Raw genomic sequence first — 27,095 nt, 5'->3', positions numbered from 1 at the left:
CGTTTGATGGACTTTATTATGATTTCGAAAATTTACGAAATTTATTTTCTAAAAGCTTCAAATACACTAAATCATATTTAACGGAGTGATCGTCGATTCGGAGCTCCATCATCGAAAACAACTTATGAGTACGAGGGCTAGCTCCAATACTCATAATAGTATAGTAGCCACGGCCTATATATGATATACAAATTTATATTGATTTGAAAAAAATTATAATAATTGTTATGTGCATTTGGATGTACATTCAACTAGTGTGTATATGTATATATATATATATATGGCATATTTAACGGAGTGGATCATCGATTCCGAAGCTCAATAATTGAAAACAACTTATGAGTACGAGGACTCCAATACTCATAATAGTACAGTAGCCACGGCCTATATACGCAATTTTTCGAAGTCATAATAAAGCTAATCAAGCGGATATAAAATGAACGGTCAAAATCGAATGGCGTCTTTAAAATAGATGTTCGGATCCTTCAATTTAAGATCGGAGTTATTGATCTTTATCTATGTAGTGAATAGAATTTTCTATCAAAAATTCAACCGATTTCGATTCTTTTACACTGTTAAACTAGCAAATATCTCGTACCGATCGTTAAAAATTGTCAATTTTGTGATCTTTTGATCGTAAGGTAAATGATGTCGAAAAATTATAAAATGTGATTTCTAGACGTTTTAAATGCTCTAAATAATGTTTAACGATATGGATCGTCAATTCGGAAGCTCTATCATCGAAAACAACTTATGAGTACGAGGGTCATCGTACTCATAAGAGTATAGTAGCCAAACACTCTCTCTCTCTCTCTCTCTCTCTATATATATATATATGGTGTCTGTTGCAAAATGTCAATCAACAATTGTCTCCATTAGACTTGATCTACACTATTGAAAATAGTTGAAAACTAAATTTTATAATTTTTTGACATTATTACCTATCAAACGAGCAGTCTTAAAATGAATGGTTAAAAATAAAAATTTTATAAAAATTAATGATAAAAGACTTGAATTTAAGATCAGAGCTACTGATTTTATTCTAAATAGTGAAAAAAAAAATTATAAAAATTTCATTGAATTTGAATTATTTTACATCGTTAAATTCACAATCACATTACATGGATAATTAAAATTGTCAATTTTAAAACTTTTCTATTACTAGTCAAATAATATCAAAAAAATTATAAAATTTAATTCTAAATTTTTTTTAATAATGTAGATTAAATTTAACGAAATCAATCGTGGATTTAAAAACCGCATCATTGTACGGGCATAAGCGAGGGAAATGGAAGGCGCATGCGAAGCGGCGCATAGAGGAGTTGTATGGGGACGCGCGCATGCGGCGGCCGAGACGGGTGCGGGGCCGAAGAAGTCGGTCAAAGCCGCGAAGGCGCCGCCGACTTTCGAAATCGCCCACGCTTCTTCCCCGCCGGTCGGAAACAAGAGAGCGTTCGAAGTCGGCCAAAACCGCGAAGGCGCCGCCGACTTTCGAAATCGCCCACGCTTCTTCCCCGCCGGTCGGAAACAAGAGAGCGTTCTCTCATTCCGCACTCATCCAAGAAACGTAGCCATCTCTCTCTTCTTCTAGAAAAATCAATTTTTTATTTTAAAAAAAGTTAAAATAATTTCAATTCGCCCCTCACAATTTAGCATATGTTTTTTCGTTGTATCCTCCCCTCATTTGAAAAGCAATTACTCCATCATTTTATTGCGAATTTACAGAGTAAATGTACGCTAAATCACAGCGAGGCTAATTTAAAGTTTTTTTTTTTCTAAAAAAAAAACTTAAATTATAAAAATGATCAGGCTCTGAACTGTTACACTTTTTTCTTTTCACCATTTTGTGATAAAAGTTTAGTATTTCTATCATAAAGGAGTAAAGTGTTGTAAATATATATATATAAGTTACAGAAAAATTATTCATACATCTTAAGAAAAGTGTGTGTCATATAATTCATCTATTTAATGGGTAAAATTTCTTTACCATTCACATCAATGTGATAAGAATTGGGCAGGAAGTGGGAACAAAAAAAATATAAAACATATAATTCGTCCTGAATCCGTCCTAATCTGCTAAGTAAATGGAGCGGGAGACGGGAGACGGGAGGCCCTTTTTCTCCTCCAATCCGTTCTGATCCGTTAAAAATTCGCTTCCGTCTTAATCCGCTCCGAATAAGGCGATAAGTAAGAGCCAAAAATAAAATAACAAATAACCCACTCCAAATCCGTCTTGTCTCGACAGAAAATAAAGTGGGAGGTGAGGAAACTGTCGTGCCCTTAGATCCGCCCCGTGTGCATCCCTAGATAAGAAAGTACATTTACTGTAACATTCGCAAACCAAAAAAAAGTATTGCATAACAAAAATGGAGCAAGGCTCAATATCAGGATAGTGCAGGGACTAGGCATGCATTTTACCCGAAAGGAGAAAATCATGTGGAAAATTGGAAAAACGTAGTTAAATAAAGCTAAAAAAGGTGGTGTTTTTTTGAGACATATGTATGTGTGTATATATATAAACCATTCTCCTCTCTCTCTCTCTCTCTCCCCATACTTCTCGTGACCTTTCCCACCCTTCTCTCTCTCTCTCTCTCTCTCTCTCTCTCTAGCTTCGTCTTCTCCAACATCTGCGGATTAAAAGCAGAATTTTTGATCCCAGGTTGGTATTTCGATCTTGGTTTATTCCAAAATGTAAATTTTTGAATCCAAAAGGAGAGATTTTTCCTACCTTTTTAACGCAGTTTTAGATTATTTTGTTTGCATTTCTTATGAACCATTCTACTCAAAACTTTATCCAATTTTTTGTATTTATTGGGCATTTAAATGCAATCTCTTTTTCTTTTCTTCGTATTTTCTTAAATGAGTTCCTTTTTCATAACTTTGTGGGGGAATAAAAATCCCTTTTTTATTCTTCTTCTCTTTAATTTGCTTTTATTTTTTTAAAGTTTTTTTAAATTATCTGGGTCTTGTAGAACTCTAGCTCTATGACAATTTTTCAATGTACTTTCCATGCTTTCTCACTAATTCCAGAAAAAAAAAAAATCAAAAAAGAAACAAAAAATTGGTGACAAAATTGCCAATAACCCATTTGATGTAGTTACTCTGATTATATATTCCTTCTATTAATTTTCCATAATTTTTTCCTCTGGATTGAGAATGAAGAGAAGATTAGAAGAGAAAAAAAAATATTTTTTTCCTCATAATATTTGAATTAAGAGGCAAAAAAAAAGAGTGGGAGAGAAAATATTATGGAAGATCATCTTCTCTTCTCAAGTTTTGATCCAAACGAGAGAAAATAAATAATGATTTGTTCTTCTAATGTTTAAAAGTTACAATTTTTCTCATGTTATAATTCATTAGAACAATTGGTTCACAACCTATTTGATGATATTGCTTTGATCATGCATCTCTTAATTCCTGTGCAGGTGTTCTGAATCATCTTCATCATCTTTTCTAAATAAACAATTTGCACTCATGGCCACCCCTCCGGCGCCATCCGCCGCCGCCGCACCACTCCTCGGCGGCGGCGGCGGCGGCGGCACCACCTCCGCCGCCCTCCCCGACTTCAAGCAATCCATCAAGCTCAAATATGTGAAACTTGGCTACCATTACCTCATAACCAATCTCATGTACCTCCTCCTCATCCCCCTCCTCGCCGTCGCCGCAGCGCACCTCTCCTCTCCCTCCTCCCTCCGCGTCCTCCACGCCTTGTGGGCCCAGCTCCGCCTCAACCTCCTCTCCGCCGTCCTCTGCTCCGCCGCCCTCTGCTTCTGCACCACCCTCTACTTCCTCACCCGCCCCCGCCCCGTCTTCCTCGTCGACTTCTCTTGCTACAAGCCCGGCGACGCCTGGAGATGCACCCGCGAGAGGTTCATGCAATGCACCAAGTCCGTCGCCTCGTTCACCGAAGAGAACATCGAATTCCAGCGAAAGATCATCGAAAGGTCGGGCCTTGGCGACTCCACTTACCTCCCCGGATCCGTGCTCGACATTCCCGGCAACCCTTCGATGAAGGAAGCTCGAAAGGAGGCGGAAATGGTGATGTTCGGAGCGCTCGACGAGCTGTTCGCGAAGACCAGTGTGAAGCCTAAGGATATCGGGATTTTGGTCGTGAATTGTAGCTTGTTCAATCCCACGCCGTCGCTCTCCGCGATGATCGTGAACCGCTTCAAGCTCAGGGGCAACATCAGGAGCTACAACCTCGGGGGGATGGGCTGCAGCGCGAGCGTGATCGCCGTCGATCTCGCGAAGGATTTACTCCAAGCTCACCCGAGCACGTATGCCGTCGTCGTGAGCACGGAGAACATCACTCTGAATTGGTACTTTGGCAACAACCGGTCGATGCTCGTGTCCAACTGCTTGTTCCGGATGGGCGCGGCGGCGATCCTTCTATCGAACAAGAGGTCGGACAGGGGCCGCTCCAAGTACCGGTTGGTCCACACAGTCCGGACGCACAAGGGGGCGGACGACAAGTGCTTCGCCTGCGTGACCCAGGAGGAGGATTCGGAGGGCAATATCGGCGTGTCTCTCTCGAAGGACCTGATGGCGGTGGCGGGGGACGCTCTCAAGACCAACATAACGACGTTGGGCCCTCTCGTGCTGCCGATGAGCGAACAGCTCTTGTTCTTCGCCACGTTAATCGGAAAGAAGGTTCTCAAGATGAAGGTGAAGCCCTACATCCCTGATTTCAAGTTGGCTTTCGAGCATTTCTGCATACATGCAGGGGGGAGAGCAGTTCTGGATGAACTGGAGAAGAACCTGAAGCTCACCGGGTGGCATATGGAGCCGTCGAGAATGACGCTGCATCGGTTCGGGAACACGTCGAGTAGCTCTCTGTGGTATGAACTGGCCTACACAGAAGCCAAGGGGAGGGTGAAGCGGGGCGACAGGGTGTGGCAGATCGCGTTCGGGTCCGGGTTCAAGTGCAACAGCGCGGTGTGGAGGGCGATCAGGACCGTCAATCCCGCGAAGGAGAAGAATCCGTGGGCCGACGAGATCGACCGGTTTCCCGTGGCGGTTCCGAAGGTCTCGGCTCTCTGATTCCAGCTTGGTTCTTGGCTTGCAGATCTGGAGATGAAACTGCTGCTTATCATGTTTGGTTTTTAGGGAGAGAGGAGAGGATTAGGAGATTAGAAGTTGTATTATAATCATTGTGTGTGTGTGTGTGTGTGTGTGTGTTGTTGAGTTATGGAAATGTCTATCTACCTACTGTTTTACTGTTTTCTGCTATTGTATTATCATTGTAGAAAGAGGGGAGGGAAGGGGTTAGAATGCATCTATTTGTTCTAACTTACTCTTAGATGTACTCTTCCCTTAACAATCACCTGTAATTTGTTCTTAATTAATCTATTCCTATTTTAGCAACCTTTTATTTACCCTTTTGATTGCTGTAAAAGCTGTGTGGGTGTTTTCTTTACTTGTTCATAGCTTCAAAAGCTAAAGATAAAGATGAGATCCATATTATGGTTATTGAAGGATTATTTGTCATAGAGAGTGTTGCATTGTTCTCACCTCTACGCTTCATGTGCTTAGCATGACAATACCTTGTTTTGAGGGATTGTTTAAGCTCCTTCATCAATTAGTTACATGATCATGTATCCTACAATTGTTGATACTTTATCTTCTTTCTCTTTTTTTTTTGTTAATTATTATTATTTTTTTCTCCATCATACTCTTATGCTACTTATGCATGCACTTTATTCTCCCCCGAAGTGGGTTTCGAATTATTGTTCACTAGTATAATAGCCCGCGCTTCGCGGCGGGAGCTAATAACGCGGGAAGGTAATAAGATGATTATTTTGTTATATTTATTTATTAAGAAATACATAGATACATATAACATTCACATTATGTAAGATAACTAAATACATAATACAAATAATCTAATATGATATAATGTCATTTATAATGCAAATATAATTAGTAAAATAGTTTTCAGATTATGGCCTATCTGTTCCACTTGATTTCTTGTGGGTGTTAATCTTGCCTGGCCCTTCTCTAGTATTCGAATTGCATAAGTATGAATAATATCTCACATATATACGGCTACTACAAACATGTTGGTTTATCATTAAGTTTGAGTGTATTGCAAGCACAGAGACTCACTGATATTTTTTTATTTATCTGGTCAAGTCAGCAGTTCTCGGCGTGTATCATGTTGGTTTTTAGAGTTAAAGTTCATCTTCGAATTCAAGTATGTCACGGCTATTGCAAACATGGCATTCAATTTTCATACCGGTTGCACCGATTCAGAGTTTTTTTCAGATAAGATCGCTCTACAATTCACGGCGGATATTCAATTGGTGCGCTTCTAACCTCCCTGAGCATGTAAATTGCCTCTTCACATTCTGCAGAAAGAGAAGAGAAAAAAAAAATTGTCAACTGTGCCAAAAAAATTAGATGACACAATATAAAATATCGCAATAATTAAAACTTTAAATTTAGAAAAAAAAACAGGTGATGTGGCTTAACTACGGAACACCGTTTTTCGACGAACTCTTTTTCTTTACCAAAATCAAAACAAATTTAGCAAAAAATTTCATCCGAAGAAATTAAAATGTAAGCAGCCCGGCAATGTTAAAGCAGTGTAAACTAATTAGAATAAATAAAACTTCAAATTTAAAAAAATAGGCGACGTGGCTTCACGACAGAGCGCCGTTTTTCAATGAAGTCTTTTGCTACACAAAATCAAAACAAATTTAGCGAAAAAATTTCTCCGAAAGAAAATAAAATTTAAGAAGCCCGACAATGCAAAAACCAGTGTAAAATAATTAGGAAAGAAGAGGGAAAAAAAAGAGAGCAAACAAATTTTCTGTTTCTCTTGACCACCCTGTTACTACTCTACATTCTTTCTTTCTTTTTTTTCCTTCCTGAATTTTTTTGTGTGCGCGTGTCTGTGGTTAGGAAAAAATGTAGAGAAAGAGAGAGGGAAGAGAGAAAGGAGAGATGACAGTTTTAATTAGAGAGCAAATAATGCTTCCTAGACAAGAGGTCATGTGAGCTCATGTGTGCGTATGTATTGTGATAGAAAGAAATATAGAGAGAGAGGAAAGAAAGAGGGGATGTAAAATAAGCAAGTACATAGTTTATGAATATAGAGTTCATGTGAGACTATGTGAAAGGAAAGAGAGGCCATGTGAAAGAGAGAAAACTCATATAAAAAAATGATGATGTGGCTCGACGGAGGGACGTTGTTTGGTTTCTTCTTTAGTATAAAGTTTAATTATTTATCAGCTGCTGTAGTAGTTGATGGTTTTTTTTTTATTATTTAAGATTTAAAATGTTATTGCTAGGAATATTAGTCCCACATTACATGCTAATTAGAATTCTGATCTATATATAATGTGAGAGGTCACTTCACCTATAAAATTAAGTTTTTGGATCGGGTTCGAGCTCTTTAAGTATAGTTTATATATACAATAAAGTTAAATTACATTTTGTTATATTTTAATTTTAAATAGTTCATTTCAAAATGATATATAAAATGGCTCTACTATTACAATTTTTTTTTTTTTCAATAACGCAAACTTTAAATCTAAACTTTAATCTAATAATATGTTGTCCAAATATCAGGTCAGAATTAGGTGCGAAGAAAACGAATATTCATAATCCATAATAATTGTTCGATTCGATTTTGATTCGATCTGAATTTTCGACACCCCTACACATCCCTACATACTCCTCACATACCTGCATTAAAGAGTACAATAACATAGCTTGATTCGCATTTATGTTCCTTGCAGCTCAGTTCCAATCTACTTCCTTATCGTTTCTGCGAGAAACGACACTCGTTATCAAATCAATGAGAAAAAGAGAGAGAGAGCATGCGCACGCGAGCTTCTGCTTTCGGAACTCAGACGGCTCTAATGGAGAAAGATACAAAACAAAGGTCCTAGCAAACACTTGTTACGTAGAGCTGCAGGTCTCTGCATGCAACTCCAAAACCCATTCAATTATCGCAACCATCCCTTCTGGTCTCGTTTCCTGCACGCGTAATTGATGTCGTGGGGACGTACGCAATAAAGCGTCCTTGTCGTCCACGCGACGACTTTAGTTCTGAGCAGTTTGATTGCATATTAGTTGCGACTGTACTGCAGTTGTAACTATATAGAAATTAAAAAAAAAAAAAGGGTGTCTGACTTGATGCGTTTGAATCCGATTGTTGTAGTTGGAATTGCACAGCGAGAATCAGCTGTAATAGTTGAAACTACGCTTAAATTGATTGTAATTTTAATTGCAATAATTAGGGACTGTTTGTTTACATATAATTATAATTGGACTGTAATTATAATTACATATAGATTCAAATTCGGTATTTGATTTGAATTCGACTACTGTAGTTGGAACTACATGATGAGGCTCAACTACAACAGTTGTAATTACACCTGAATTGGTTTTAATTGCAATAGTTGGGAGAATAGCTTTAATTATTATATAAGATAAACTTACCTTCCTATTTATCTTTTAAATAAAAAATCTTTTTTTCTTCTATAAAGGGGTTATCTCACTATACATAAAAAATCTTTTTTTCTCAATTGCATACCTCCAATCAAATTATTTTTATAGCCGTATTGCTTTTTACCGCATATAACCATATAAGATGCATATATTTGTAGTCAATGTTTTAAAAATTGGATCAAATAGCGATTAAAAAATATTGCTCGGTCAAAGATCACTGGTTCCACTAGAGAGTCAATCACAAGTTGGACTAACACAACATTATTAATTATTATTTTTAATTTTATTATATAAAAAATATAGATATGTTATTATTCTAGCATATTATTCTAATTATAAAATAGTAATTGCTAGGCCAAATTTAAATAGACATAAGTTTTCAAGTTTTACTTTTATAAGACTAATTTGTGCCAATAATAAATAAAATAAGCTAAATTGATTTTTACGTATTGAATTTTGTTTGATCACCTCCCTAATTGCATTGTAAACAAAAAATATATACTTTTTCCTTCACTGTGGATAATCTCGAGACCTCATATATAAGATGATAAATTTTGTAAATATATCTCTCGACTGAATTTATCCAAACAAATTGTATATAATTATAGCGCTTTCTACTATATCTAATCAAATAAAATGTCTATATCTAATCAAATAAAATGTCTATATCTAATCAAATAAAATGTATATACTTAAAATTATTACTATATTTTAAACTACACTATATTAATAATTATATTTAAACACCCCCTTTAATGCATTCACACTTTACACCTCATTCACATGCTGTTTGTCATGTTTCAATTTACCTTACGAGAGTTCAAAAAATTATACTTAATTAATCCGTAATTTGACATATTTTTACTTTACCACTCTGTAATTCTAAAAATCACACTTAATTATCTCGTTATTGTATTTTTATTTAAGTACTACCTCATTGTTTTTAAAAAAATTTATTTTGCTATCCTATTTGACAGTAGTTTTTTTTTTCGGTGATACAATAATAAAACTACTCTGGTATAGTTAAGTGCGACATTTTAAACCACAAAATAATAAAATAAAAATATGCTAAATTAAAAATTTTCCTAACTGTTGTTTCAACTGCAACCATAAGAATTTTGCTTTTGCTAGCTAATATTTCTATTTGATTGATTTGACTCATTTGTTAGTTTCTTGTAACTTTGAATATAATATAATTGTTTTAACAAATTCAAGTAAAATATATTATATTATTTTATATTATTTTTTAAATAAATGGCTCATCCAAATCTAACAAATTAAAAAGCTAATCCAATCAAAACTCTAAAGCATTTTAGTTAAAAATGTAAAGCCAAACAAACGGTGATATATTCATTCTGAAGAGTTCAACAGTTACAGATTCATAAACAGAAAAAGATTTTAAAAAAACAGGGGAACAAATGAGCAGCTTATTATATACTCCAGAGACAGTATCGAAGCGCGAAAATGAGGGAAAACAAGGATTTGGGCACAACTTAGTTAAACAAAATTCAGAAAAGGGCACAGCAGCACATTTAGGGGCATAAAAAGATATATATATATATATATATATATATATATATACATTACCACAACATTTACAGAAGCTGCAGCATTTTCAGGCGCTCTTCGTGTTCTCGATCCATCTTCGGCGGCGTATAGCACCCATGCAGGTCTTCTACCACGTATTCCTGCATCGCGATTTACAACGCGTTGGGCTCAAAACAAAACTAAGCGAAAGCGAAATCCATTCTCACGCAACATGCGGCTTTTGAAAACGGGAAAAACACAAAAAATGTATGCCTCATAGGAAGGAATCCATGCCTTTGTGAGCTCTCTCTTGGTCAGGATGTGATAGTGTCTCTGCCAGATCCTCTGAAGTGCCATCGTCGCAGCGAGGAAACTATAAGCGATTCCAAGAATGGCAAAGACGACGACGAAAATGATGAAGAGGGCAAAGCAAGCCTCCATTGAAGCTGGGAAGCAGTCGAGGATGCCCCACCCGTAGCAGCAGTTGCGGCACCCCGCTAAGCAGGGGTCGTTGTTGCTGAAGGACGAGCAATGAAGAATCAGGCCCAGAAATCCTAGCATCACGAAGAATACGACGACACCTGCAGAGATTAGGCAGCAAATTGACAGATCAGTTATTGCGGGCAAATTTGGTGGAAAATGGCGATTCTGCATTATTCAATTGGTCGTGCTAGGCATTTCTTGGTTGTCTAGCCTGGCTTCTTTAACAGCTTCTCTACTCTAGAAAGTAAAAGCAAGGAGCTTAGCAACAAAGTGCACAGAGGTTTTGCAGAAATAGGAAGCTGAAATGAGCTTCCAGACCCCAAAAGCAAAGCACTTACTTGAAGCTTCTGCTTCCGCTGCAGTTGGAGGCTGTTGGAAGAAATTTTCATGCGAAAGCTGTTAGTGGTTCTTCAAACAGCTCCGCTCAAACAATAGTACAACACTTCCACAGAAGCTCAAGCCAAGCCAAATAGGCCCTCTAATTGATTAAAGAAGCTACAATTCATCCTCATTGTACATGCTGTGGTGATTTATAGAGGAATGCAACTTACTGAGTCATAGAAATGGACCCATTGACAGGTGATCGGCAAAGATATATGTACCTATGCAGTAATAGAAGGGAATCGGATGTTTCGATAGTATGCGATCCCAGCTATCACTAAAGCTGTTTCTGAAGTTCCCATTTTGGTCTAAGTAGTACGCAAATCCACCTATGATAGCAATCACCTGTACAACAAGGACAACAGAAAAAAAACTATTTTAATTTATTTTTTAAAACATTAATACTCATCATTCAGACAACATTACCCTAATGTTTGCTAGTTTAAATGGCACCAATTTAGCAACAGTAATCCACCACTACCAATGTTTCCACCAAAGTCGTTTGTCCTAAGGTTGCAAAGATATAGAAATTTCAATAGTTCGTTGAATCTTGATGTTTTAGATATTGCTAGAGTTGCAACCTATAGACATCAGTAATTACCCTTATAGAGACTAAAAGATAACCTCATAACCTGAACTAGTTAGCAATAGTAGTTGAATCGTGATGATTAGTTAGTTAATCAAAGTCAAACATATACACAAAGATGTTCATTCTTACAATTTGTACAAGAAGGAATACAAGGAGAACATCTCGTGCAACGAAGAAGCGGAACTTCATTTTACGGCAGGAATCATCTTCCAACTGCTCAACTCGGAGATGGAATTGTGCCTTGCATGTTGTGCAGTGGGAAAATGCGAATCCTTCCTGGAAGCATCATGATGATAAGAGAGCGATCAAAACAATATAATGATATAATAAAACTAAAATTAGTACATCTTACTATCGGCAAATGATGGATGCATGCAACTGAAGTATACCCAACTACGATAAATAAAAATGAAAATGAAACTCAAAGACATCAAATTATATAATTATTTTATAGAAAAAGAACTAAGTCTTTTATAGTAATAAAAATCTACCAACTACTTGGCACAGTGGAAGGCTAATTTGGCACAATATTTGGCATTCATACTGTCTTTTTTCTAACAATTGGGTGTAATAATATGGAGTTAGGGCGGACGAGTAGATATGCATCATAGAATGCGATCGTCTAAAAAACAAGGAAAATGAGTAACGTTACCTTGACGGACCGCCAATGATCAAGGCATGATCGGTGAACAAACTGCTGAGTGCCTTTGCACATGCAGGGCGATATCAACTCATCACCTACACCAATGCAACAATAAGAGCTGCAATAATTATACAAAATATCATATTTTTAACTATAAACTGTTAATTAGGATGAGCAGATCTTCTCAGTCAAACAAGTTGGTCACGTATAGCAAGGAAAAAAAATTCTCACTCACCACAAAATACCGCAACAATAAAGGTAAAAGATTACATAAAAAAAATCAATTGCTTCAATTTTAGACGTCACCAGGATAAGGAAAGCAACAAAAGGACCTACTTTGGCACGATACATGTTCGGTACAAGACTAGAATAAGTTAGATATCAAACCAACTCAACTGTGCGTAAAACCAATAAATTGCTTGGAAGTTCGATAAACAGCTTCAGATCTGAGAAGAAAAAAAGAGTGTCACTTAGACCACATTATGCTGCAAATCTACACTACTGCTTGCCATGGTAGAGCAGCGAAGTTCTTGATTGTTCTGAAACATCTCAATCAGAATCTAAAACTAATCAGAAATTCGACTACTTCTTCAGTGCAATTTCAAGTCTTAATGCAGAAAATGCCTAGTTATAACTTACATGTTTAGGCTTGTAACTGTGGGAAAAGTGCTTCCTCATCCCAAATGCCTAGCTATAACAAAACAACTAACACAAGAATACCCCTATATTAACAACTTCACAAATAATTTATCACGTATATTACATGTGTTCTAGATGAAAACTTGAGGCATATATAACTAAATAAGATGCTCAAGCAACTGTGCTCAATCAAACAAGCTAGATTCACAATTTCTTCGCTGGATTAAGTCCCGTTTTGCCCTGCCTACAGGTTGGAGTGCTTTTTGATGAAGTGTTAAGAGTATAGCGCCAGTTGGAGAAATATTATATTCAAGTTCCTTCATAAACTTCTCTCAGTTGGCTGCCGCAAAAGCAGAAGCTCGTAATCTCATTTCAGCTTTCCGCTGCAGCAAAAGCTTCAGAATTTTTAGTTAGCTAAATGCTCCACTCGAGGCTACTCTAGTCAAAAACAGAAGCAAAAGCAGTGCTAAACAAGCGCTTAGCCATCGCTACAAGACACACAATACGCCGTAATATACCCCAACTGGATCAATTTACCCATACTCTTCCAATCTCCATATTTTTCCTCAATAACTCTCCAAAAACCAATATTTTTAGCATCTGTATCACCCACATTGCCCTCTTTTTATGCAATAAATTCCAAGCTCATCATCATCATCATCTTAAATTATACTGTTCTCATTCTACAATTAATCGTAAAAACACCAAAATCGTAACTTGAACCAAAACTGATCCAACAAATTGGAAAATTACCTTGCTCCGAATCAAATTCGAGGCAGATGCGGCAACACGGAGCGGAAGCAGCGTCGATTTCTTCGTCCTTTATCTCTCCCGAGCTCCCAATCGACGGCNCCCTCCCCCTCCCCCTCGGCCTTCGTACGAAGAAGGGGATGCGAATCGTCCCCATTCGCCTCCTCAATCCGATCCAACTGCGGCGCCCCTCTCATCGAACCCTAGAATCGCACCAAAACCATCAAATTCCCCATGAATCGAAGGTAAAATCCAGCAAATTGGACCCAAATTTGGGGGTAAAAGTAAAGAAAAATCGGATTTTGGAGACGAACCTTGTGAGAGAGTTATAATAATAATAATAATCGGATTGAATCGCGAGAGAGAGAGAGAGAGAGAGAGAGAGAGAGAGGGTAAAAAGTTTCGGACATTTTCTCGACACTTTTTTAGGGTTTCGGGTCCGTGTTCACACGCTCACGATTCTAACGTGCGCCGAGGCACACTGATCGGACGGTGAAGACGCGAGGAGGAGGTGTGGTATAGCGAATGGACGGTCCGTGATGGGATAAGACCGAACCTGGTTGGACAGTGAGATGGGGCCCACAGAATCTGCACCGAAGACGCGTGTACATCGAGCAGGCGCGAGACTATTACCTGCACCAGGTGTATAAGTACATCCCATACACCGCACCTTTAGATTCTGCGGTAGAGAGAGGTTTTACACAATGAAGTTTTTTTAAAAACTAAAATAAAGAAATTCTTTTTATAAGCACCTACTTTTCTTTTTCTAATTTTTAAAAATTTATTATTTTTCTCTTTTAAAATTTTAAAAATAGTAATAGGGCGAATACTTATTTTATAAGAAAAAATTAATATATTTATATTATTTTTAAAAAGTTTTTCAGTATAAATTATATGAAATGGATGGAATAGTGATGAAATTTTAAAGGAGGAGGACTAAATACATTTTTAAAATTTTGAGAGGATAAAATATAGGTTGTCGGAAGTTGCGAGAGAAAAATAAAAAAGCAGGTATTTATAAAAATTTTTGTATTTAGGCCTTTTCTTTTTTTTCTTGAGAGAGAGAGAGAAAGATAGCGCACTATTTTGTTTGTTGATTTTTTTAGAAATAAATTTAGTTTAAAATATAAAGCAACTTAATTATGCTTTAAATTTGGAACTTCGAATACCAACCATCAAATTCTTTACTATCTGCGCTACATACGACCAGTTTAACTAAAATTTGCGTTGTTTTTTAAAATTTGACTATGCAATATTTTTATAAGTAATGCCATGTATAGCCTTTTTAGAAAAAAAATTTTCCAATCTAGCCTTCTTTTCAAAAAAAAAATTTCTAATCTAGCATTCTTTTGATAGATTAGAAAATAAAAGATAACTTTAATAGTATTTATATGCTAATTAGGAGAGAGAAATTTTTTTTGTCTCTCTCCTCCCAACTACTAATATTTAAAAATAATTAATTTTTGTTATAATAATATTAATTAAAAATTAATATTTAATAATAATAAATATTATTATTATTGAATGTTTTTTTTCAGAAAGATAGCAAGATGCTACTCTCTTCGTTTATTTTTTTAGAAATAAACTTAATTGAAAATATAAATCAACGAAACTGTGAATTAACTATTATTCAAACTTAAAACCTAAGACACCAACCACCAAATCCTTTACCATTTGTACTATGAACGGCTTGTTACTAAATAATAATTATTATAATTATTATAATTATTATTACTATTACTAATATTTAATTTGACTATACAAACCAATATTATCAAATTTGACATGTATAGTCAATTAAATAATAATAATAATAATAATAATAATAATAACAATAATCATTCAGTAATAATAATATCTTTATTATTAAATATTAATTTTTAATTATTGTTATTATTATAAGCATTAATTATTTTTAAATATTAGTATGTTGAGAGAAAAGAGAGAGAAAAACTTTTCTCTCTCCTAATTAACATATATAATTGCTCTTAAGTCACTTTTATTTTCTAATCCATCGAAAGAAAGGCTAGATTAGGAATTTTTTAAAAAAAGGCTAGATTGAGAATTTTTTTTTTCAATAAGGCTAAATATGGCATTAATTCATATCTTCATTAGTAAATTTAATTTTAACTACTGCAGTTAAAAATGTACAAAAGAATCTAATTTATACCAAAGAGTGTCTGTTATGTTAAGCCTCTATCCGTTTAATTCTTAATTTTTTTTTACATATATTGTACTTAATTAATAAAGTATTCAATACAAAATAATATTTATACACATTTAAAATAAATTGAAATAAATAAATTATTTATAATAATAAATAAAATAGCCATTTTATAATTTTTTTATTTTTAAACAATTTTAGAGTCTTAAAAGAGCATAGCTTCTTATAACTCGCACATCAAACTCATCAATTTGAGAAAGTCAAAATTTATATTAATTAAAATCCTCTATGTGAGAATGTTAATAAAATATTAGAAAATTTGCACGCGGATATACGATTTACTTGGGTAAGGTGTCCGTGGACCGGGTCGAATTTGAGTAATAATTAATATACTGTATCTTATCCTAAAAAAAAATTGTTAGAAAAAAATATACCCTACCCATTTAGGGTCGGATCAGGTCCGAATCTGCGTACTTAAGGTACTAATATACCCATCGAGTCTATTTGAGGGGGTCTGGTTAGTGACTACCCGTATACTACCCACCAGATACGAATTAGGTCTAGATCAGATGTGGATATCCGAGTACATATATATTTTTTATAGGATTTATTAAATAGTAAAAAATTTATTCATGCCACACTTGTAGAGAATTGTCGACTATGATTGGAAAAGGAATGTGAAAAAACTCTCTCATGCCAGGCATATAGAGGATTATCGCTAATAATGATGGTGATAGAAATTTTTTTTTTTTGAGAGAGATATGTAGCACGTTACCCGCTTCGTTTATGAGGATGATAGAAATATTGTTTCATAAAAAAACTCTAAAGCGAAAATAAAATTAAAAAATAAGGAGTAAAAAATAATAGAGTAAAAAAATTAGAAAAAAAAGAAAGACTAGGATTTTCCGAAGATGAAAATACGTAGAGACCATTCATCTATAAGTCCTATTAAAATTGATCCTTCAATTTCAAAAGTTTAAGTCTTTTTTATTTACTATCGGATATTTTACCAAGTCCGGATCTGGATCCGGATTTGAAAACTATTCCGGATTTTATCTATTTAAAAGTTGGGTTCAGGTCGGGTCAAAGTCCAGTAGGGGTATCAAATATCCAGATCCATACTTAAAACATTAATGGGTAATTTTTTTTAACTATATACTATCCATTTTTTTGTTGGATCCGGATAGGGTCCGAGACGAGTACGGAATATCAGATATTTTGAACAACTTTAGGTTTGGATCTTTGAGGCCTACAAAAACTACTGAAAAATAAATGAAAATAAACTAAAATAAAATTTAAACGAAATTGTTAATAATTTTAAACATTTGGAGGACATAGATGCAATTTTTCACATCTATAAAATAGGGTTACCGCCGCCAAATGAACTCACTCTTTCGCCATTACTGTTTGCTCCTTCCTCTTCGTCGCCGACGCTTATTAGGGTTTCCATGGTAAAGCTCGCTCGCCCCGTTCGATCGAAGATTAGGGTTTTGATGTTTTAGGGTTTTGGGGTTTTGATTCCCGCTTTGATAATTCGTTTCCCTTGCTCTCTCTCTCTCTCTCTCTCTCTCTCTCTCTCTCTCTCTCTCTCTTTTGCAGGCGTTGCCGAATCAGCAAACCGTCGATTACCCTAGCTTCAAGCTCGTGCTCGTCGGTGATGGTGGAACCGGTAATCATCTCTAGAATTTTTGTGTTTTTCTCCTATTTTTTGTGTAAAAGATTGGATTTTTATCGATTCCTTGTTGAAAGGCTAGGGTTTTTGATGTGGTTTCATTTGGGAATTTTGTTACTGGTTTTGTTGAAAACGAGCTGTGTGCCTCTCGAGAGACTTCCTGATGAGTTTTGGTTTTGTAGCTAATTACTTGGTAATTTCGTCTCTATAACTACTTGGTAATTATAAGAATATACTTCTTATAGCTGGAATTTTTTTTAATTTAATTTTTCGTAATCCTATGTTGGATGTTCTAAGCGTAAGAAACACTAAAAATTGATACTTGTTACATTGTGCAAATTTATGTAATTTATATTGGCATTGTACTGTTAAAACGGTATCTAAAGCCACCGTTTGGTTGGGGGTTAAGGGGTGGAATAACCCCTTAACCCCCAATTTATACCCAAACACCACTCTTTTGGGGTGGGGTTAGTAAACCCCACCCCAAACCGGGTTAGTGGGGTTTACTAACCCCACTCCCCCTCCCAACTTTAACCCCGCACGCATTCCGAGCCCTCACCTTTTTCTTCTTTATCAATCATTAACCCCACTCTCCCTCTCAACTTTAACCCCGCACGCATCCCGAGCTCTGACCTTTTTCTTCTTTATCAATTATTATCTTCTTATCCCACCTACTCCAACCAAACACTTTTTTTCACTATCCTAGACTAACTCCAACCTCCAACCAAACACAAAAAAATTTTAACACCATTTTAACCCTGAACTTAACCCTATCCCTGGAATAGCTACTTTTTCTTAACCCCGAACCAAACGGTGGCAAAAAGTATTGAGCTGATAATTTGCAGTGTTTCATGAGTAATATTGACTACGCTGGCAAGATCTTGCATCAAAAGAGTGGTATTTCGTGTGTTTATTATGTAAAAAATCGTGGCTTTTTAATCTTGTGAGATTTTAAATCTGTAGGCAAAACCACATTTGTTAAGAGGCATCTCACCGGTGAATTCGAGAAGAAGTACGAGCGTAAGTATCATATAGCATTATATTTTTAGCGTTTACTTTCTCTTTGCTCAAGGATTTAGGATGTATATGGCATAGTGTTTCTAAGAATAAGAAGTTATATTGCAGCTACTATTGGAGTTGAAGTTCATCCATTGGATTTCTTCACTAATTGTGGGAAGATTCGGTTCTACTGCTGGGACACGGCTGGCCAGGAGAAGTTTGGTGGTCTTAGGGATGGATACTAGTAAGTTTTACTACATTCTGACCATTGCTTTAGTATACTAATATGATAAATAAGGGGGATTTTCTCTGAAGTTGCACATAAGTCTCATTTTCTTTCGCCCTTGATGAGTATTGCTCTGCGTTTGTTTTAACGAGCATGGATTCTACGCTTATGTCACTTTAGTTGCTTTAGCTAACAAGTGACTTGCAGTTGTAAGTTTAGAATGGAGATGGCCTTCTTGATCTTTCCATTATCTTCTCTATCTGTAGACATTCTCTATTTGTACTTTAATACATGGTGCAAATTGGTATTATGCGAACTGTGGCATCTTTTATTATATCTGGTGTTAGAGCTACGAAATGTTAATTAAGCATCAGTGATCTTCATTTGCATTGTTCACTTTAGATCGTAGTTGCACGAGATTGATGGAAAGATGGTGTTAAGCTTGTTTAGCACTTGATCTTTTGTTTTTCTTCAATGTGCTGCAACCTAGGAACGAAAAAAAAATAGAAGTATACCGTGTATTTGTTAGTGGTAGTTAACATATCAAGTATTTTCACTTTTCTTGAAATTAGTCTTATTTGCTCACATTAGATAGGAACTTGGGAGCAACAATGTTTGTCCATATTTTTGTAATTGGCAAAACCTGGGCTACTACAGCGTTTTTGTAGGACTGTATTTGAACTTTACCTAGTGTTTGGTAACTACCCCTGGGAAAGAACTGCCGATTACTTATGTAAATTAGTTAACTAGTGCTTTTTCTGAGGTCCAGAATGTGACGATTATACTTATTGCTCTATTCCTTATATTGACTATTGCTCTAATTTTATGCAGTATTCACGGTCAGTGTGCTATCATCATGTTTGACGTAACTGCGAGGTTGACGTACAAGAACGTCCCGACATGGCATCGGGATTTGTGCAGGTATTTTAGTATGGGGCAATTTCATCTTGGAAAAAGAGTATTTCCATTAGCTTTATTGAAGCTTCTTTTGTGTATTTCTTGAATTAGGGTTTGCGAGAACATCCCTATTGTGCTTTGTGGAAACAAGGTTGATGTGAAGAACAGGCAGGTGAAAGCGAAACAAGTCACCTTCCACAGGAAGAAGAACCTGCAATACTACGAGATCTCTGCGAAGAGCAATTACAACTTTGAGAAGCCCTTCCTTTATCTTGCCAGAAAACTTGCTGGGTAACGAGCAATATACAATTTGTTTTTCCTGTTAGAGTTTTGGATGCAATCCATTTTTTTTTCTTCGAGGGTTAGTTTAACATATCAAATATGTTTTCAGTGATCCGAGCCTTCACTTTGTCGAATCCCCTGCTCTCGCTCCTCCCGAGGTGCAAATCGATTTGGCTGCTCAGCAACAGTGAGTTTTCTTTCCCGAGTTCTCTTTTCTCTGTTGCTCTAGCAATTATTTTGTTTCTACTATAAGAATTACGATATTTTAATAACAGTTGTATTACTCTGCTTGTTCTAATCGCAAATAACTAAAAATTTTTTGCAGGCATGAGGCGGAACTTGCGGCAGCCGCTGCTCAACCTCTTCCTGATGACGAAGACGATATATTCGATTAGATGTTCATCACCTACTTCTAGTCTGCAGCATAGTAAGGTTTTCTAAGAGTCATATATATATATATATATATATATATATATATATATATATATATATATATATATATATATATATATATATCGGTTCTTTTCTTTTCTGATGGAGAGCTTCTGCTCTTCCTGTCAATTTTCATTGGGCGAAATAGATCAAATTTCTTTTAAAATGTCAAATGTTATGCGCGGTTTATGTGGTTTGATCCCCAAGATTTGTTTGCTTTCTCTTTCTCTCTCTGATCTGCTGATATTCGAGTTAGGTAATCCCTCCTGTTAAGAAGACGAAATCTTATGTTAGGCTACCGATGAATCCAACTATGTATGGCTATCTTTCTTTTCCTTCTTCGGATGAAAATATGTACCCAGACTTTGAACTCGATGCTTTGTTCGGGGTTGCGGCCAGCGGAACGCAAATTTCTGCTATGTTCTGTTTGTTTCTGGATCGAAGTTGCATTTCTGCTGCGCTTGGGCTTATGCATTTTAAATTCCTGCAGTGTGTCGTCTGTTGAATCATCTAGCATTTACGGGAAACTCGCTCTTTAGCCATCTCACAATTTCTAGCATATAAGACAATTATGAGTTTCAATTTTGAACTTCGCCATACTTCTAACATTTTAGGTTGATGTGTTGTATATTTAAGTTGCATTGTGCATAACTGATTGAAAACTATAGGTAGAAACGTACTGAACTTACAGTACCTGAATTACGAATCATTTTGAAATGGCTTGAAGTGGCTTTTCAACTTTTCAAAATCTAACACTAACTTTAAAATTTAATGCATTGTTTATTTTTTTAGGTTTAGTATATTTCATGCAATTCTTGTAATTATAAATTTATTGAAGTAATTAGTGTAAATTTTGAAATCAAAATATTGCTGCTTGAGTCAAATCAAACAAATTGAAAAATTAGGTAATAAAATTAAAATTTTAAAAAACTGAATACTTGTCTCAAAATGATACATAGTTTAGATAAGTATGCTTGCACCGAAACTAAATATGCGAGATCTCCTTCAATGAAACTGGAACGAGATGTAGGCTAAATTGCAAGGCAGATTATTCCTCAAATGAATGATAACACCAAATCAAATAGGAACATCTTGCATAAGTTTTCTTTGACACTTATTTAATGTGCCATTTACCATATTCCCCTTTATTGGATTTTTTGTATCACCTCTTAATTGGATTTATTTGGTACAAATACTAAACAAAACAGAGAAAATCTTCTCAGGGATCGTCAGATTGTCATAGAAGTTGGAGCTTTTGCAAAAGTACTATGTTTGGATAGAGCCGCTAGAATATGTAGTTTAGTTATTTTTCCACTAAATTCTCCTCAGCAGCTTTACGCTACAATTCGAATTAGAGCTGCTCCTTTTGGGGCTTTTAACATATCATTCCGCCGTTTTGCTCCAGCTAAAATCTCTAGAATAAAGCTTAGCTTCTGCTTCTCGAGTATAAAAACTGCTTCAGAAACCAGCTTAAACAGGCAATAACAAATTGAAAGCAGCAGCCTTGCTTTTGACGCACCATTTTCTAGGCCTTCTACAAGCATTTATCTGCAATGAAGGGCAGATTGGAATACAGAACATTTCTTATCGGTATGTATATGTACATACATTTACAGCAACAAAGATGAACAGGAAACTTTGCTAAGAGCTCAATGCAGCATTAAAAATAGAGATGGTTAGTAGTACTCACGACGTTGCAACCGAATATGAGTTGTTCGTCTCGCTTAGGCCTCGGACATTGATGTTATCTTCTTGAATCTCTTCGTTAAGCATTACATGACCTATCCTATACATTCAAGTGATGCAAGAGATCAATTACGGATATATAGGCAATGTTAAAGATCAACTAACATTTCGCATTTTTCCAATTTCACAAAACTTAAATTAAATAGTGAGAGCAATGTTCAAGCATGCATATAAACCATCTATTAAGTGTGCATCCTATATTAACATTCCCAAGTATTTTACATGCATGTAAAAAATGTCTTTGAACTCATGCAGAATATAGCCGAGTAAAAGATTTATATCCGCTCAGAAGCATCATGCATCATTTGTATTAACATCTGATAACCATCAACCACCTAACACCATCTCCTTCAAATTCCCCTGGATGAACGCTCCTACAGTAGATGCTCCTGTAACATGTTAACCCTAAAAAACAAATCAGTTTTTCTCATCAATCCGACAAAATACTTCCATGGTATATTTTTCTCGGTTTATTTTCGATTAGGAGCTCAGTATTCAATTTAACAATGAAGGTCCCGCATCTAGGTTTATCTTCGTCACTATAGTTTCAATGCTCTGAAGTGGGTTGTGGATATTTGTTACTTGTTTTGCCAAAACTAGTTTGGAAAAATGGTTCTGTAGTCTAAATTAGTTTGGTATAATATCGACTCCAGAATAACTTTGTTTAAACTAATTTCTTACCTTTGCTGGCCGCTGCAGAATAATCAAAATGAGCTCCCAAAATGGATATTTTGCGAAAAGTGTAGTGGATGTTGGAACTTTCCAATTGAAGACATTTAACTTGCTTGATGAGAGATGTCCCTTGAAAACTTCTTAGTCACAAGAATATCATATGTCGTACCGTCAGGTACAATTCCTCTTTCGAGCATTTTATCGTGCAGCCGAAAGGCCTCTTGTAGCTTCCCTTCCCTGAAGTACCCATTTATCAGCATATTATATATAATTACATTAGGGCGCACATCTTTCTCCTCCATGTCATCCAAAATTTTCTGAGCTCTCTCTATGTCTCCGTTGCGGAAAAAACCATGTGTCAATGCCGTGAAAGTAACATCATCCGGAAAAATTCCCTTTGCAACCATGTCAGAATAGAGTTCTAAAGCAAAGTTTACATTACCCACTTTCAGCAATCCATCAATTAAGGTTGTGTACGTGGCTAAGTCGCAAGAAATGCCTTCTTCAACCATCTGTTCATGTAATTCAATAGCACTTTCCATCTTATACAGATTTTTATACCCAGTAATTAGACTGTTATAAATAGCAGCGTTTGGCTTTAAGCCAGCTTTGAGCAAATCATCAAACAGCTTACGAGCACCACTCATGTTTCCTTCTTTAGAGAAAGCGACAATGAGCGCGTTATATGCAGCAATATCTAATCCAAGGCCCTTCCTTTTAACCTCATTCAGCATTTTCACAGCAAGATCACTGCAATAGTTTTTACAATAACCATGAATGAAGCTAGTGTACGTAATTATAGTGGGTGATGTACCATTCTTAAGCATTTGCTGGTAAGTTGACAAAGCCGAGCTCATCATACCCGCCTTTATGTAGCCATTTATAATACTATTAAAAGTCATAGAAGTAGGAGTGAACCCTTCATCCATAAATTTACGCAACATGTTGCTAACTTCAGACATACGACCGCTCGTACAGAGGCCATTTATGAGAGTGTTGAATGTGTACTCATTGCATGTAATACCCAAGTTACGCATTGTCTCAACAAGATCATGAGCCTTATCAAAATCCTTACTTCTAATATACCCATCCATCAAAGTGGTAAAGGTGACCACATTAGGGTTTAAGCCTCTTTTCGACATTTCCGTATACAATGTAGCAGCCAAATCCATGTCCCCCTGTTTGCAGTGGCCTAATAACATACTATTGTAAGAAGCAACGCTCGGTTTCACTCCCATTTCATCCATTCTATCCCATAATTCACGAGCTTCCTTGACCCTACCGGCTTGAGAGAACCAATTTAGAAGAATATTATAAGTGAGAACATTGGGCACACCAAGCTCGACCGCTTCGTCGAACAAATCCAATGCCTCTTTCCATTTGTTATCCTTCAGGAAGCACTTTATCACTAGATTGAGGGTGAAGACACTAGGTAAGATGTATTTTTGCCTCATTTCGCAATAAAGCTCATGAGCCTTGTTGGTGTTCCCAATTTTATAACAACATTCGATGAGAACGGAGTATGTGTAATTGTTTGGAGTAATTCCGTCCTCAACGATATTAGAAAAGAGATTCAAAGCACTAGTTAGATCTCCTTGAGAACAATATCCTTGTAACAAGCTAGTTGCAACAACCAAATTCATCGCAAAGCCGTTTGCAATCATCTCATCTTTTATATCTAAAGCCTCCGATATATTTCCTCCCTTAACGCAAGCTCCAATTACTAAATCATACACGAATTTAGAAGGAATCAATCCGTATTCCTTCATATTTTTCAAAAGTTCACAAGCTTTCATCGAATCGGGTTTCTTGCAAACCGATCGTATAATGGTAGTATAAGTGAGCAAATCCGGTTTCAATCCCCTATCAACCATTTCCTTGAAGTATACTTCCGATTCGTCGGGATTTCCATCTTTCAAACAAGCATTCATCATTATATCAAATGCCCTAACATCCAATTCCAACCCATTTCCCTCCATCTCCCTGTAAAATTCCCGAACCACCGTACTAGAATTGGAGCTCAGCAAAGCTTTTAACAAATCATTTCTTGCTTTAACATCAACAAGTATACCATTTTCAAGTGTTCGACGAAATGCTTCAATGGCATTCTCTATTCTACCAGCACGAGCATAGGACACAATCAGGTAATTGAATGAGATAGCATCAAAATCGCACCATTTTGAAGCTGCGACCATGCGATCGACCATGAGGCAAGGATTAGGGCTCGAATCGCCCGAAATGGCGCGATGCAGAAGCTTCTGGGATCTAGAGACCATCCCCGATCTCGCGAGGATGTGGACTAAGACGCATAAAGCATCAATTTGTAACAAAGTGCAGCGCAAATGAATCCGATCGAAGTACCTCAAAGCTTTTTGGGGATTCCTTTGATTTGCGATGAGGAAATCGATCAAATGCTCCTGATTTGGGATTGGTTTTGGGGAAAATGCATTGGCAAGCTTCTGAATTGGGGAAAGGGGAGATGGGGATTGGGGTTTTGGGATATTCTTATCTGAATTGGAGAAAGAGCGGAGGAAAATAGGGATTGGGAGGAGGGGAGGGCGCCATGGATGAAGTTTTGGAGAGCTTCGTAATGGCCTCATGAGAGAGAGAGATGAAAAGGGTTTAGGGTTTAGGGTTTAGGACGGAGGAAGAAGAAATGGTTAAATTGCATTTTAGTCCTGAAACTTTTTCGCCGATTCACTTTCATCCCTAAGCCTTTAAGTTTAATATTTTAAAATTTTAAACTGCTAAATGTGTTTTATTTTACTCTCTGTTTTTACTGAAAAATTAGCAAAATAACTTCAAGAATCTGCAATAAAATTTATAAATTGTATTATATTAATATCCTATTTAATAACATGTTCTTATAAGAAAAATAAAAATAGAATCCCATGTTAGTAAAATAACACTTATTAACAATGGGCTACACTATGAGAGAAGTGATTTAAGGTTTTTTGGGAAAAAAAAATATAGAATTGGATGAAATAGAACGAAACTTTAAAACTACGAGGACCAAAATGGAAGTGCAATTTCTCTGACCAGATTTTGCTTGTACCAGGTGTATAAACATGACTCATACACCAGAATTATCAAATAAGAGAATTGTTGCTTAGAGTAGGGCCCTCTATACCATGTCATCTGTGGATCAGACCAATCAGGGCGTGACACATAAGCTCGATCGTTTCTTATTCTTTATATTTTTCCTTTATATTACACCGGGTGTAATAGACCAGGTTCAGGACATAATTCGTATAAATTGAATTATTTGATGGATCTTCTATTACAAAATTAACATCAATTTTTGTTTTAATGGGCACATAATTATACTCAAATCAAGCTTTTTAAAATAAACAACGCACTCAATTTCTTGAGCAGAAGAAGTATTTATTTAATGCCTCTAATTAAATAAATTAAAATTTTAAATTGAAAAATTGCAATCTAAAATGCAAATAATAATAATAATAATAATAAATTACCATTTTCACACTTTACCTTCCTACTGTGCATAAATTATATGACACAATCCAATAATTTACCAAAGATATTCATCACACTCTATAATTTTAAAAATTAAAAAAAAATGTATAAATATTTTTAAAAAAATAATTAAATTTTGAACTTGAGATCTCGAATATCAATCGATCTTAGATATAGCCCATAAAAATATTTTATTTGTCAGGTCACTTTATTAAAAACAAATCCAGTATTTACTAATTAGTTTCTCCTTTATTTTGTCATTTTCAATAGTACAATGGGTAAATTATACCTAGCAATATATGCGCAAAATGATGGTAAAATAGTAATGGTGCATAGTAAAATATTATAATCTTAAATTTTGAGAGAATAAAATAGAGATTTTTTAGATGCATAAGAAAGAAGCAAAAGTGAATACTTATGTAAAATTTTTTTATATTCTAGCCTTTCATGGAAATTAGTTTTTTTTTTTAAGGAAAAACACGCCCTAAGACGATTTTATTTATCAATCGAGAGGTACAGCTTGAGTGAATTCATCTACAGAGGACCAAAAAAAAAATTGTTGCTAATGACTCCCCAACTCGCCAAGCAATCCGCAACTATAGCATTTTTAGAATATCTTGAAGACCATACATAGCTAAATTGCTTAGATCTTTCTAGAAAAGTCCAAAGATATGTGATTCTTGTTCGAGCTTCAACTGTTAGCAAATCTGAATAATAGCTTCTAAGGTACAAGGCTTTAATGATAAGTGCTAAATCTGAGTAGATATGAAAAGTTTCTTCTGGATACCTTTACAACAAAAGATTTGTCACTTGAAAATTTGCTCCAATTTTCGCAGAGTCATGAACCCCTGCATTACATAGGATATGCACATTATGATTCCATGGTGATTGGTGATCAGGCATTCTACACCACCGGCAGTGCCACCTTTCCAACTCCCATCCACCCACATATGTAAAGAAGAGTTAAACAGCTAAATTAATATGAACTAGTATAGGGCCGCGCTTCGCGGTGGATGGAAATCAGTTAAAATATATAATTATTAAAATTTAAAAGTAAAA

General features: G+C 35.8%; 4 protein-coding genes across 7 annotated transcripts; 2 read left to right on the top strand and 2 right to left on the bottom strand.

Annotated features, from left to right (window-relative positions):
• On the top strand, window positions 2,534–5,364 carry LOC109720578 (3-ketoacyl-CoA synthase 11-like). The gene is made up of 2 exons (XM_020247808.1): window positions 2,534–2,659; window positions 3,426–5,364. Exon 2 carries the CDS (start codon window positions 3,475–3,477, stop codon window positions 5,038–5,040), a length of 1,566 nt encoding a protein of 521 aa, XP_020103397.1. The 5' UTR covers window positions 2,534–2,659; window positions 3,426–3,474; the 3' UTR covers window positions 5,041–5,364.
• On the bottom strand, window positions 9,774–13,569 carry LOC109724885 (the record flags this gene model as incomplete). The annotated part of the gene is made up of 6 exons (XM_020253889.1): window positions 9,774–10,145; window positions 10,279–10,565; window positions 11,070–11,193; window positions 11,567–11,713; window positions 12,090–12,175; window positions 13,473–13,569. Coding segments are annotated over 6 exons (834 nt in total), but the record flags the coding sequence as incomplete, so codon positions are not given.
• LOC109720596 (GTP-binding nuclear protein Ran-3) lies at window positions 16,975–20,584 on the top strand. Its single transcript, XM_020247829.1, has 8 exons — window positions 16,975–17,084; window positions 17,233–17,302; window positions 18,269–18,325; window positions 18,431–18,548; window positions 19,362–19,451; window positions 19,539–19,718; window positions 19,819–19,896; window positions 20,035–20,584. The coding sequence occupies exons 1-8, from the start codon at window positions 17,082–17,084 to the stop codon at window positions 20,102–20,104; spliced, it is 666 nt and encodes a 221-aa protein (XP_020103418.1). The 5' UTR covers window positions 16,975–17,081; the 3' UTR covers window positions 20,105–20,584.
• Window positions 21,222–25,171, bottom strand: LOC109720560 (pentatricopeptide repeat-containing protein At3g54980, mitochondrial-like). 4 transcript variants are annotated; one of them, XM_020247770.1, is made up of 3 exons: window positions 22,569–25,171; window positions 21,832–21,927; window positions 21,222–21,689 (listed from the first exon to the last, which is right to left on the bottom strand). In XM_020247770.1, the coding sequence occupies exon 1, from the start codon at window positions 25,157–25,159 to the stop codon at window positions 22,664–22,666; it is 2,496 nt and encodes an 831-aa protein (XP_020103359.1). In that variant the 5' UTR covers window positions 25,160–25,171; the 3' UTR covers window positions 21,222–21,689; window positions 21,832–21,927; window positions 22,569–22,663. The 4 variants fall into 4 exon arrangements, with proteins under 4 accessions (XP_020103359.1, XP_020103369.1, XP_020103378.1 ...); XM_020247780.1 differs by having other exon boundaries at window positions 21,832–21,922; XM_020247789.1 differs by lacking the exons at window positions 21,222–21,689; window positions 21,832–21,927 and adding an exon at window positions 21,942–22,292.

Source organism: Ananas comosus, linkage group 1 (genome assembly GCF_001540865.1).
Source record: "Ananas comosus cultivar F153 linkage group 1, ASM154086v1, whole genome shotgun sequence".
Taxonomy (NCBI): Eukaryota; Viridiplantae; Streptophyta; class Magnoliopsida; order Poales; family Bromeliaceae; genus Ananas; species Ananas comosus.
This window is presented reverse-complemented; position numbering and strand designations above follow the sequence as displayed.

What these genes read in the sequence shown, in the direction of transcription:
- LOC109720560 (XM_020247770.1), bottom strand. Translation starts at nt 25,159, where the DNA reads ATGAGGCCATTACGAAGCTCTCCAAAACTTCATCCATGGCGCCCTCCC.
- LOC109720596 (XM_020247829.1), top strand. An exon ending in TGGCATCGGGATTTGTGCAG is followed by an intron (nt 19,452 to 19,538) that starts GTATTTTAGTAT and finishes TTCTTGAATTAG; the next exon opens with GGTTTGCGAGAACATCCCTA. An exon ending in GATTTGGCTGCTCAGCAACA is followed by an intron (nt 19,897 to 20,034) that starts GTGAGTTTTCTT and finishes AATTTTTTGCAG; the next exon opens with GCATGAGGCGGAACTTGCGG.
- LOC109720578 (XM_020247808.1), top strand. Translation starts at nt 3,475, where the DNA reads ATGGCCACCCCTCCGGCGCCATCCGCCGCCGCCGCACCACTCCTCGGC.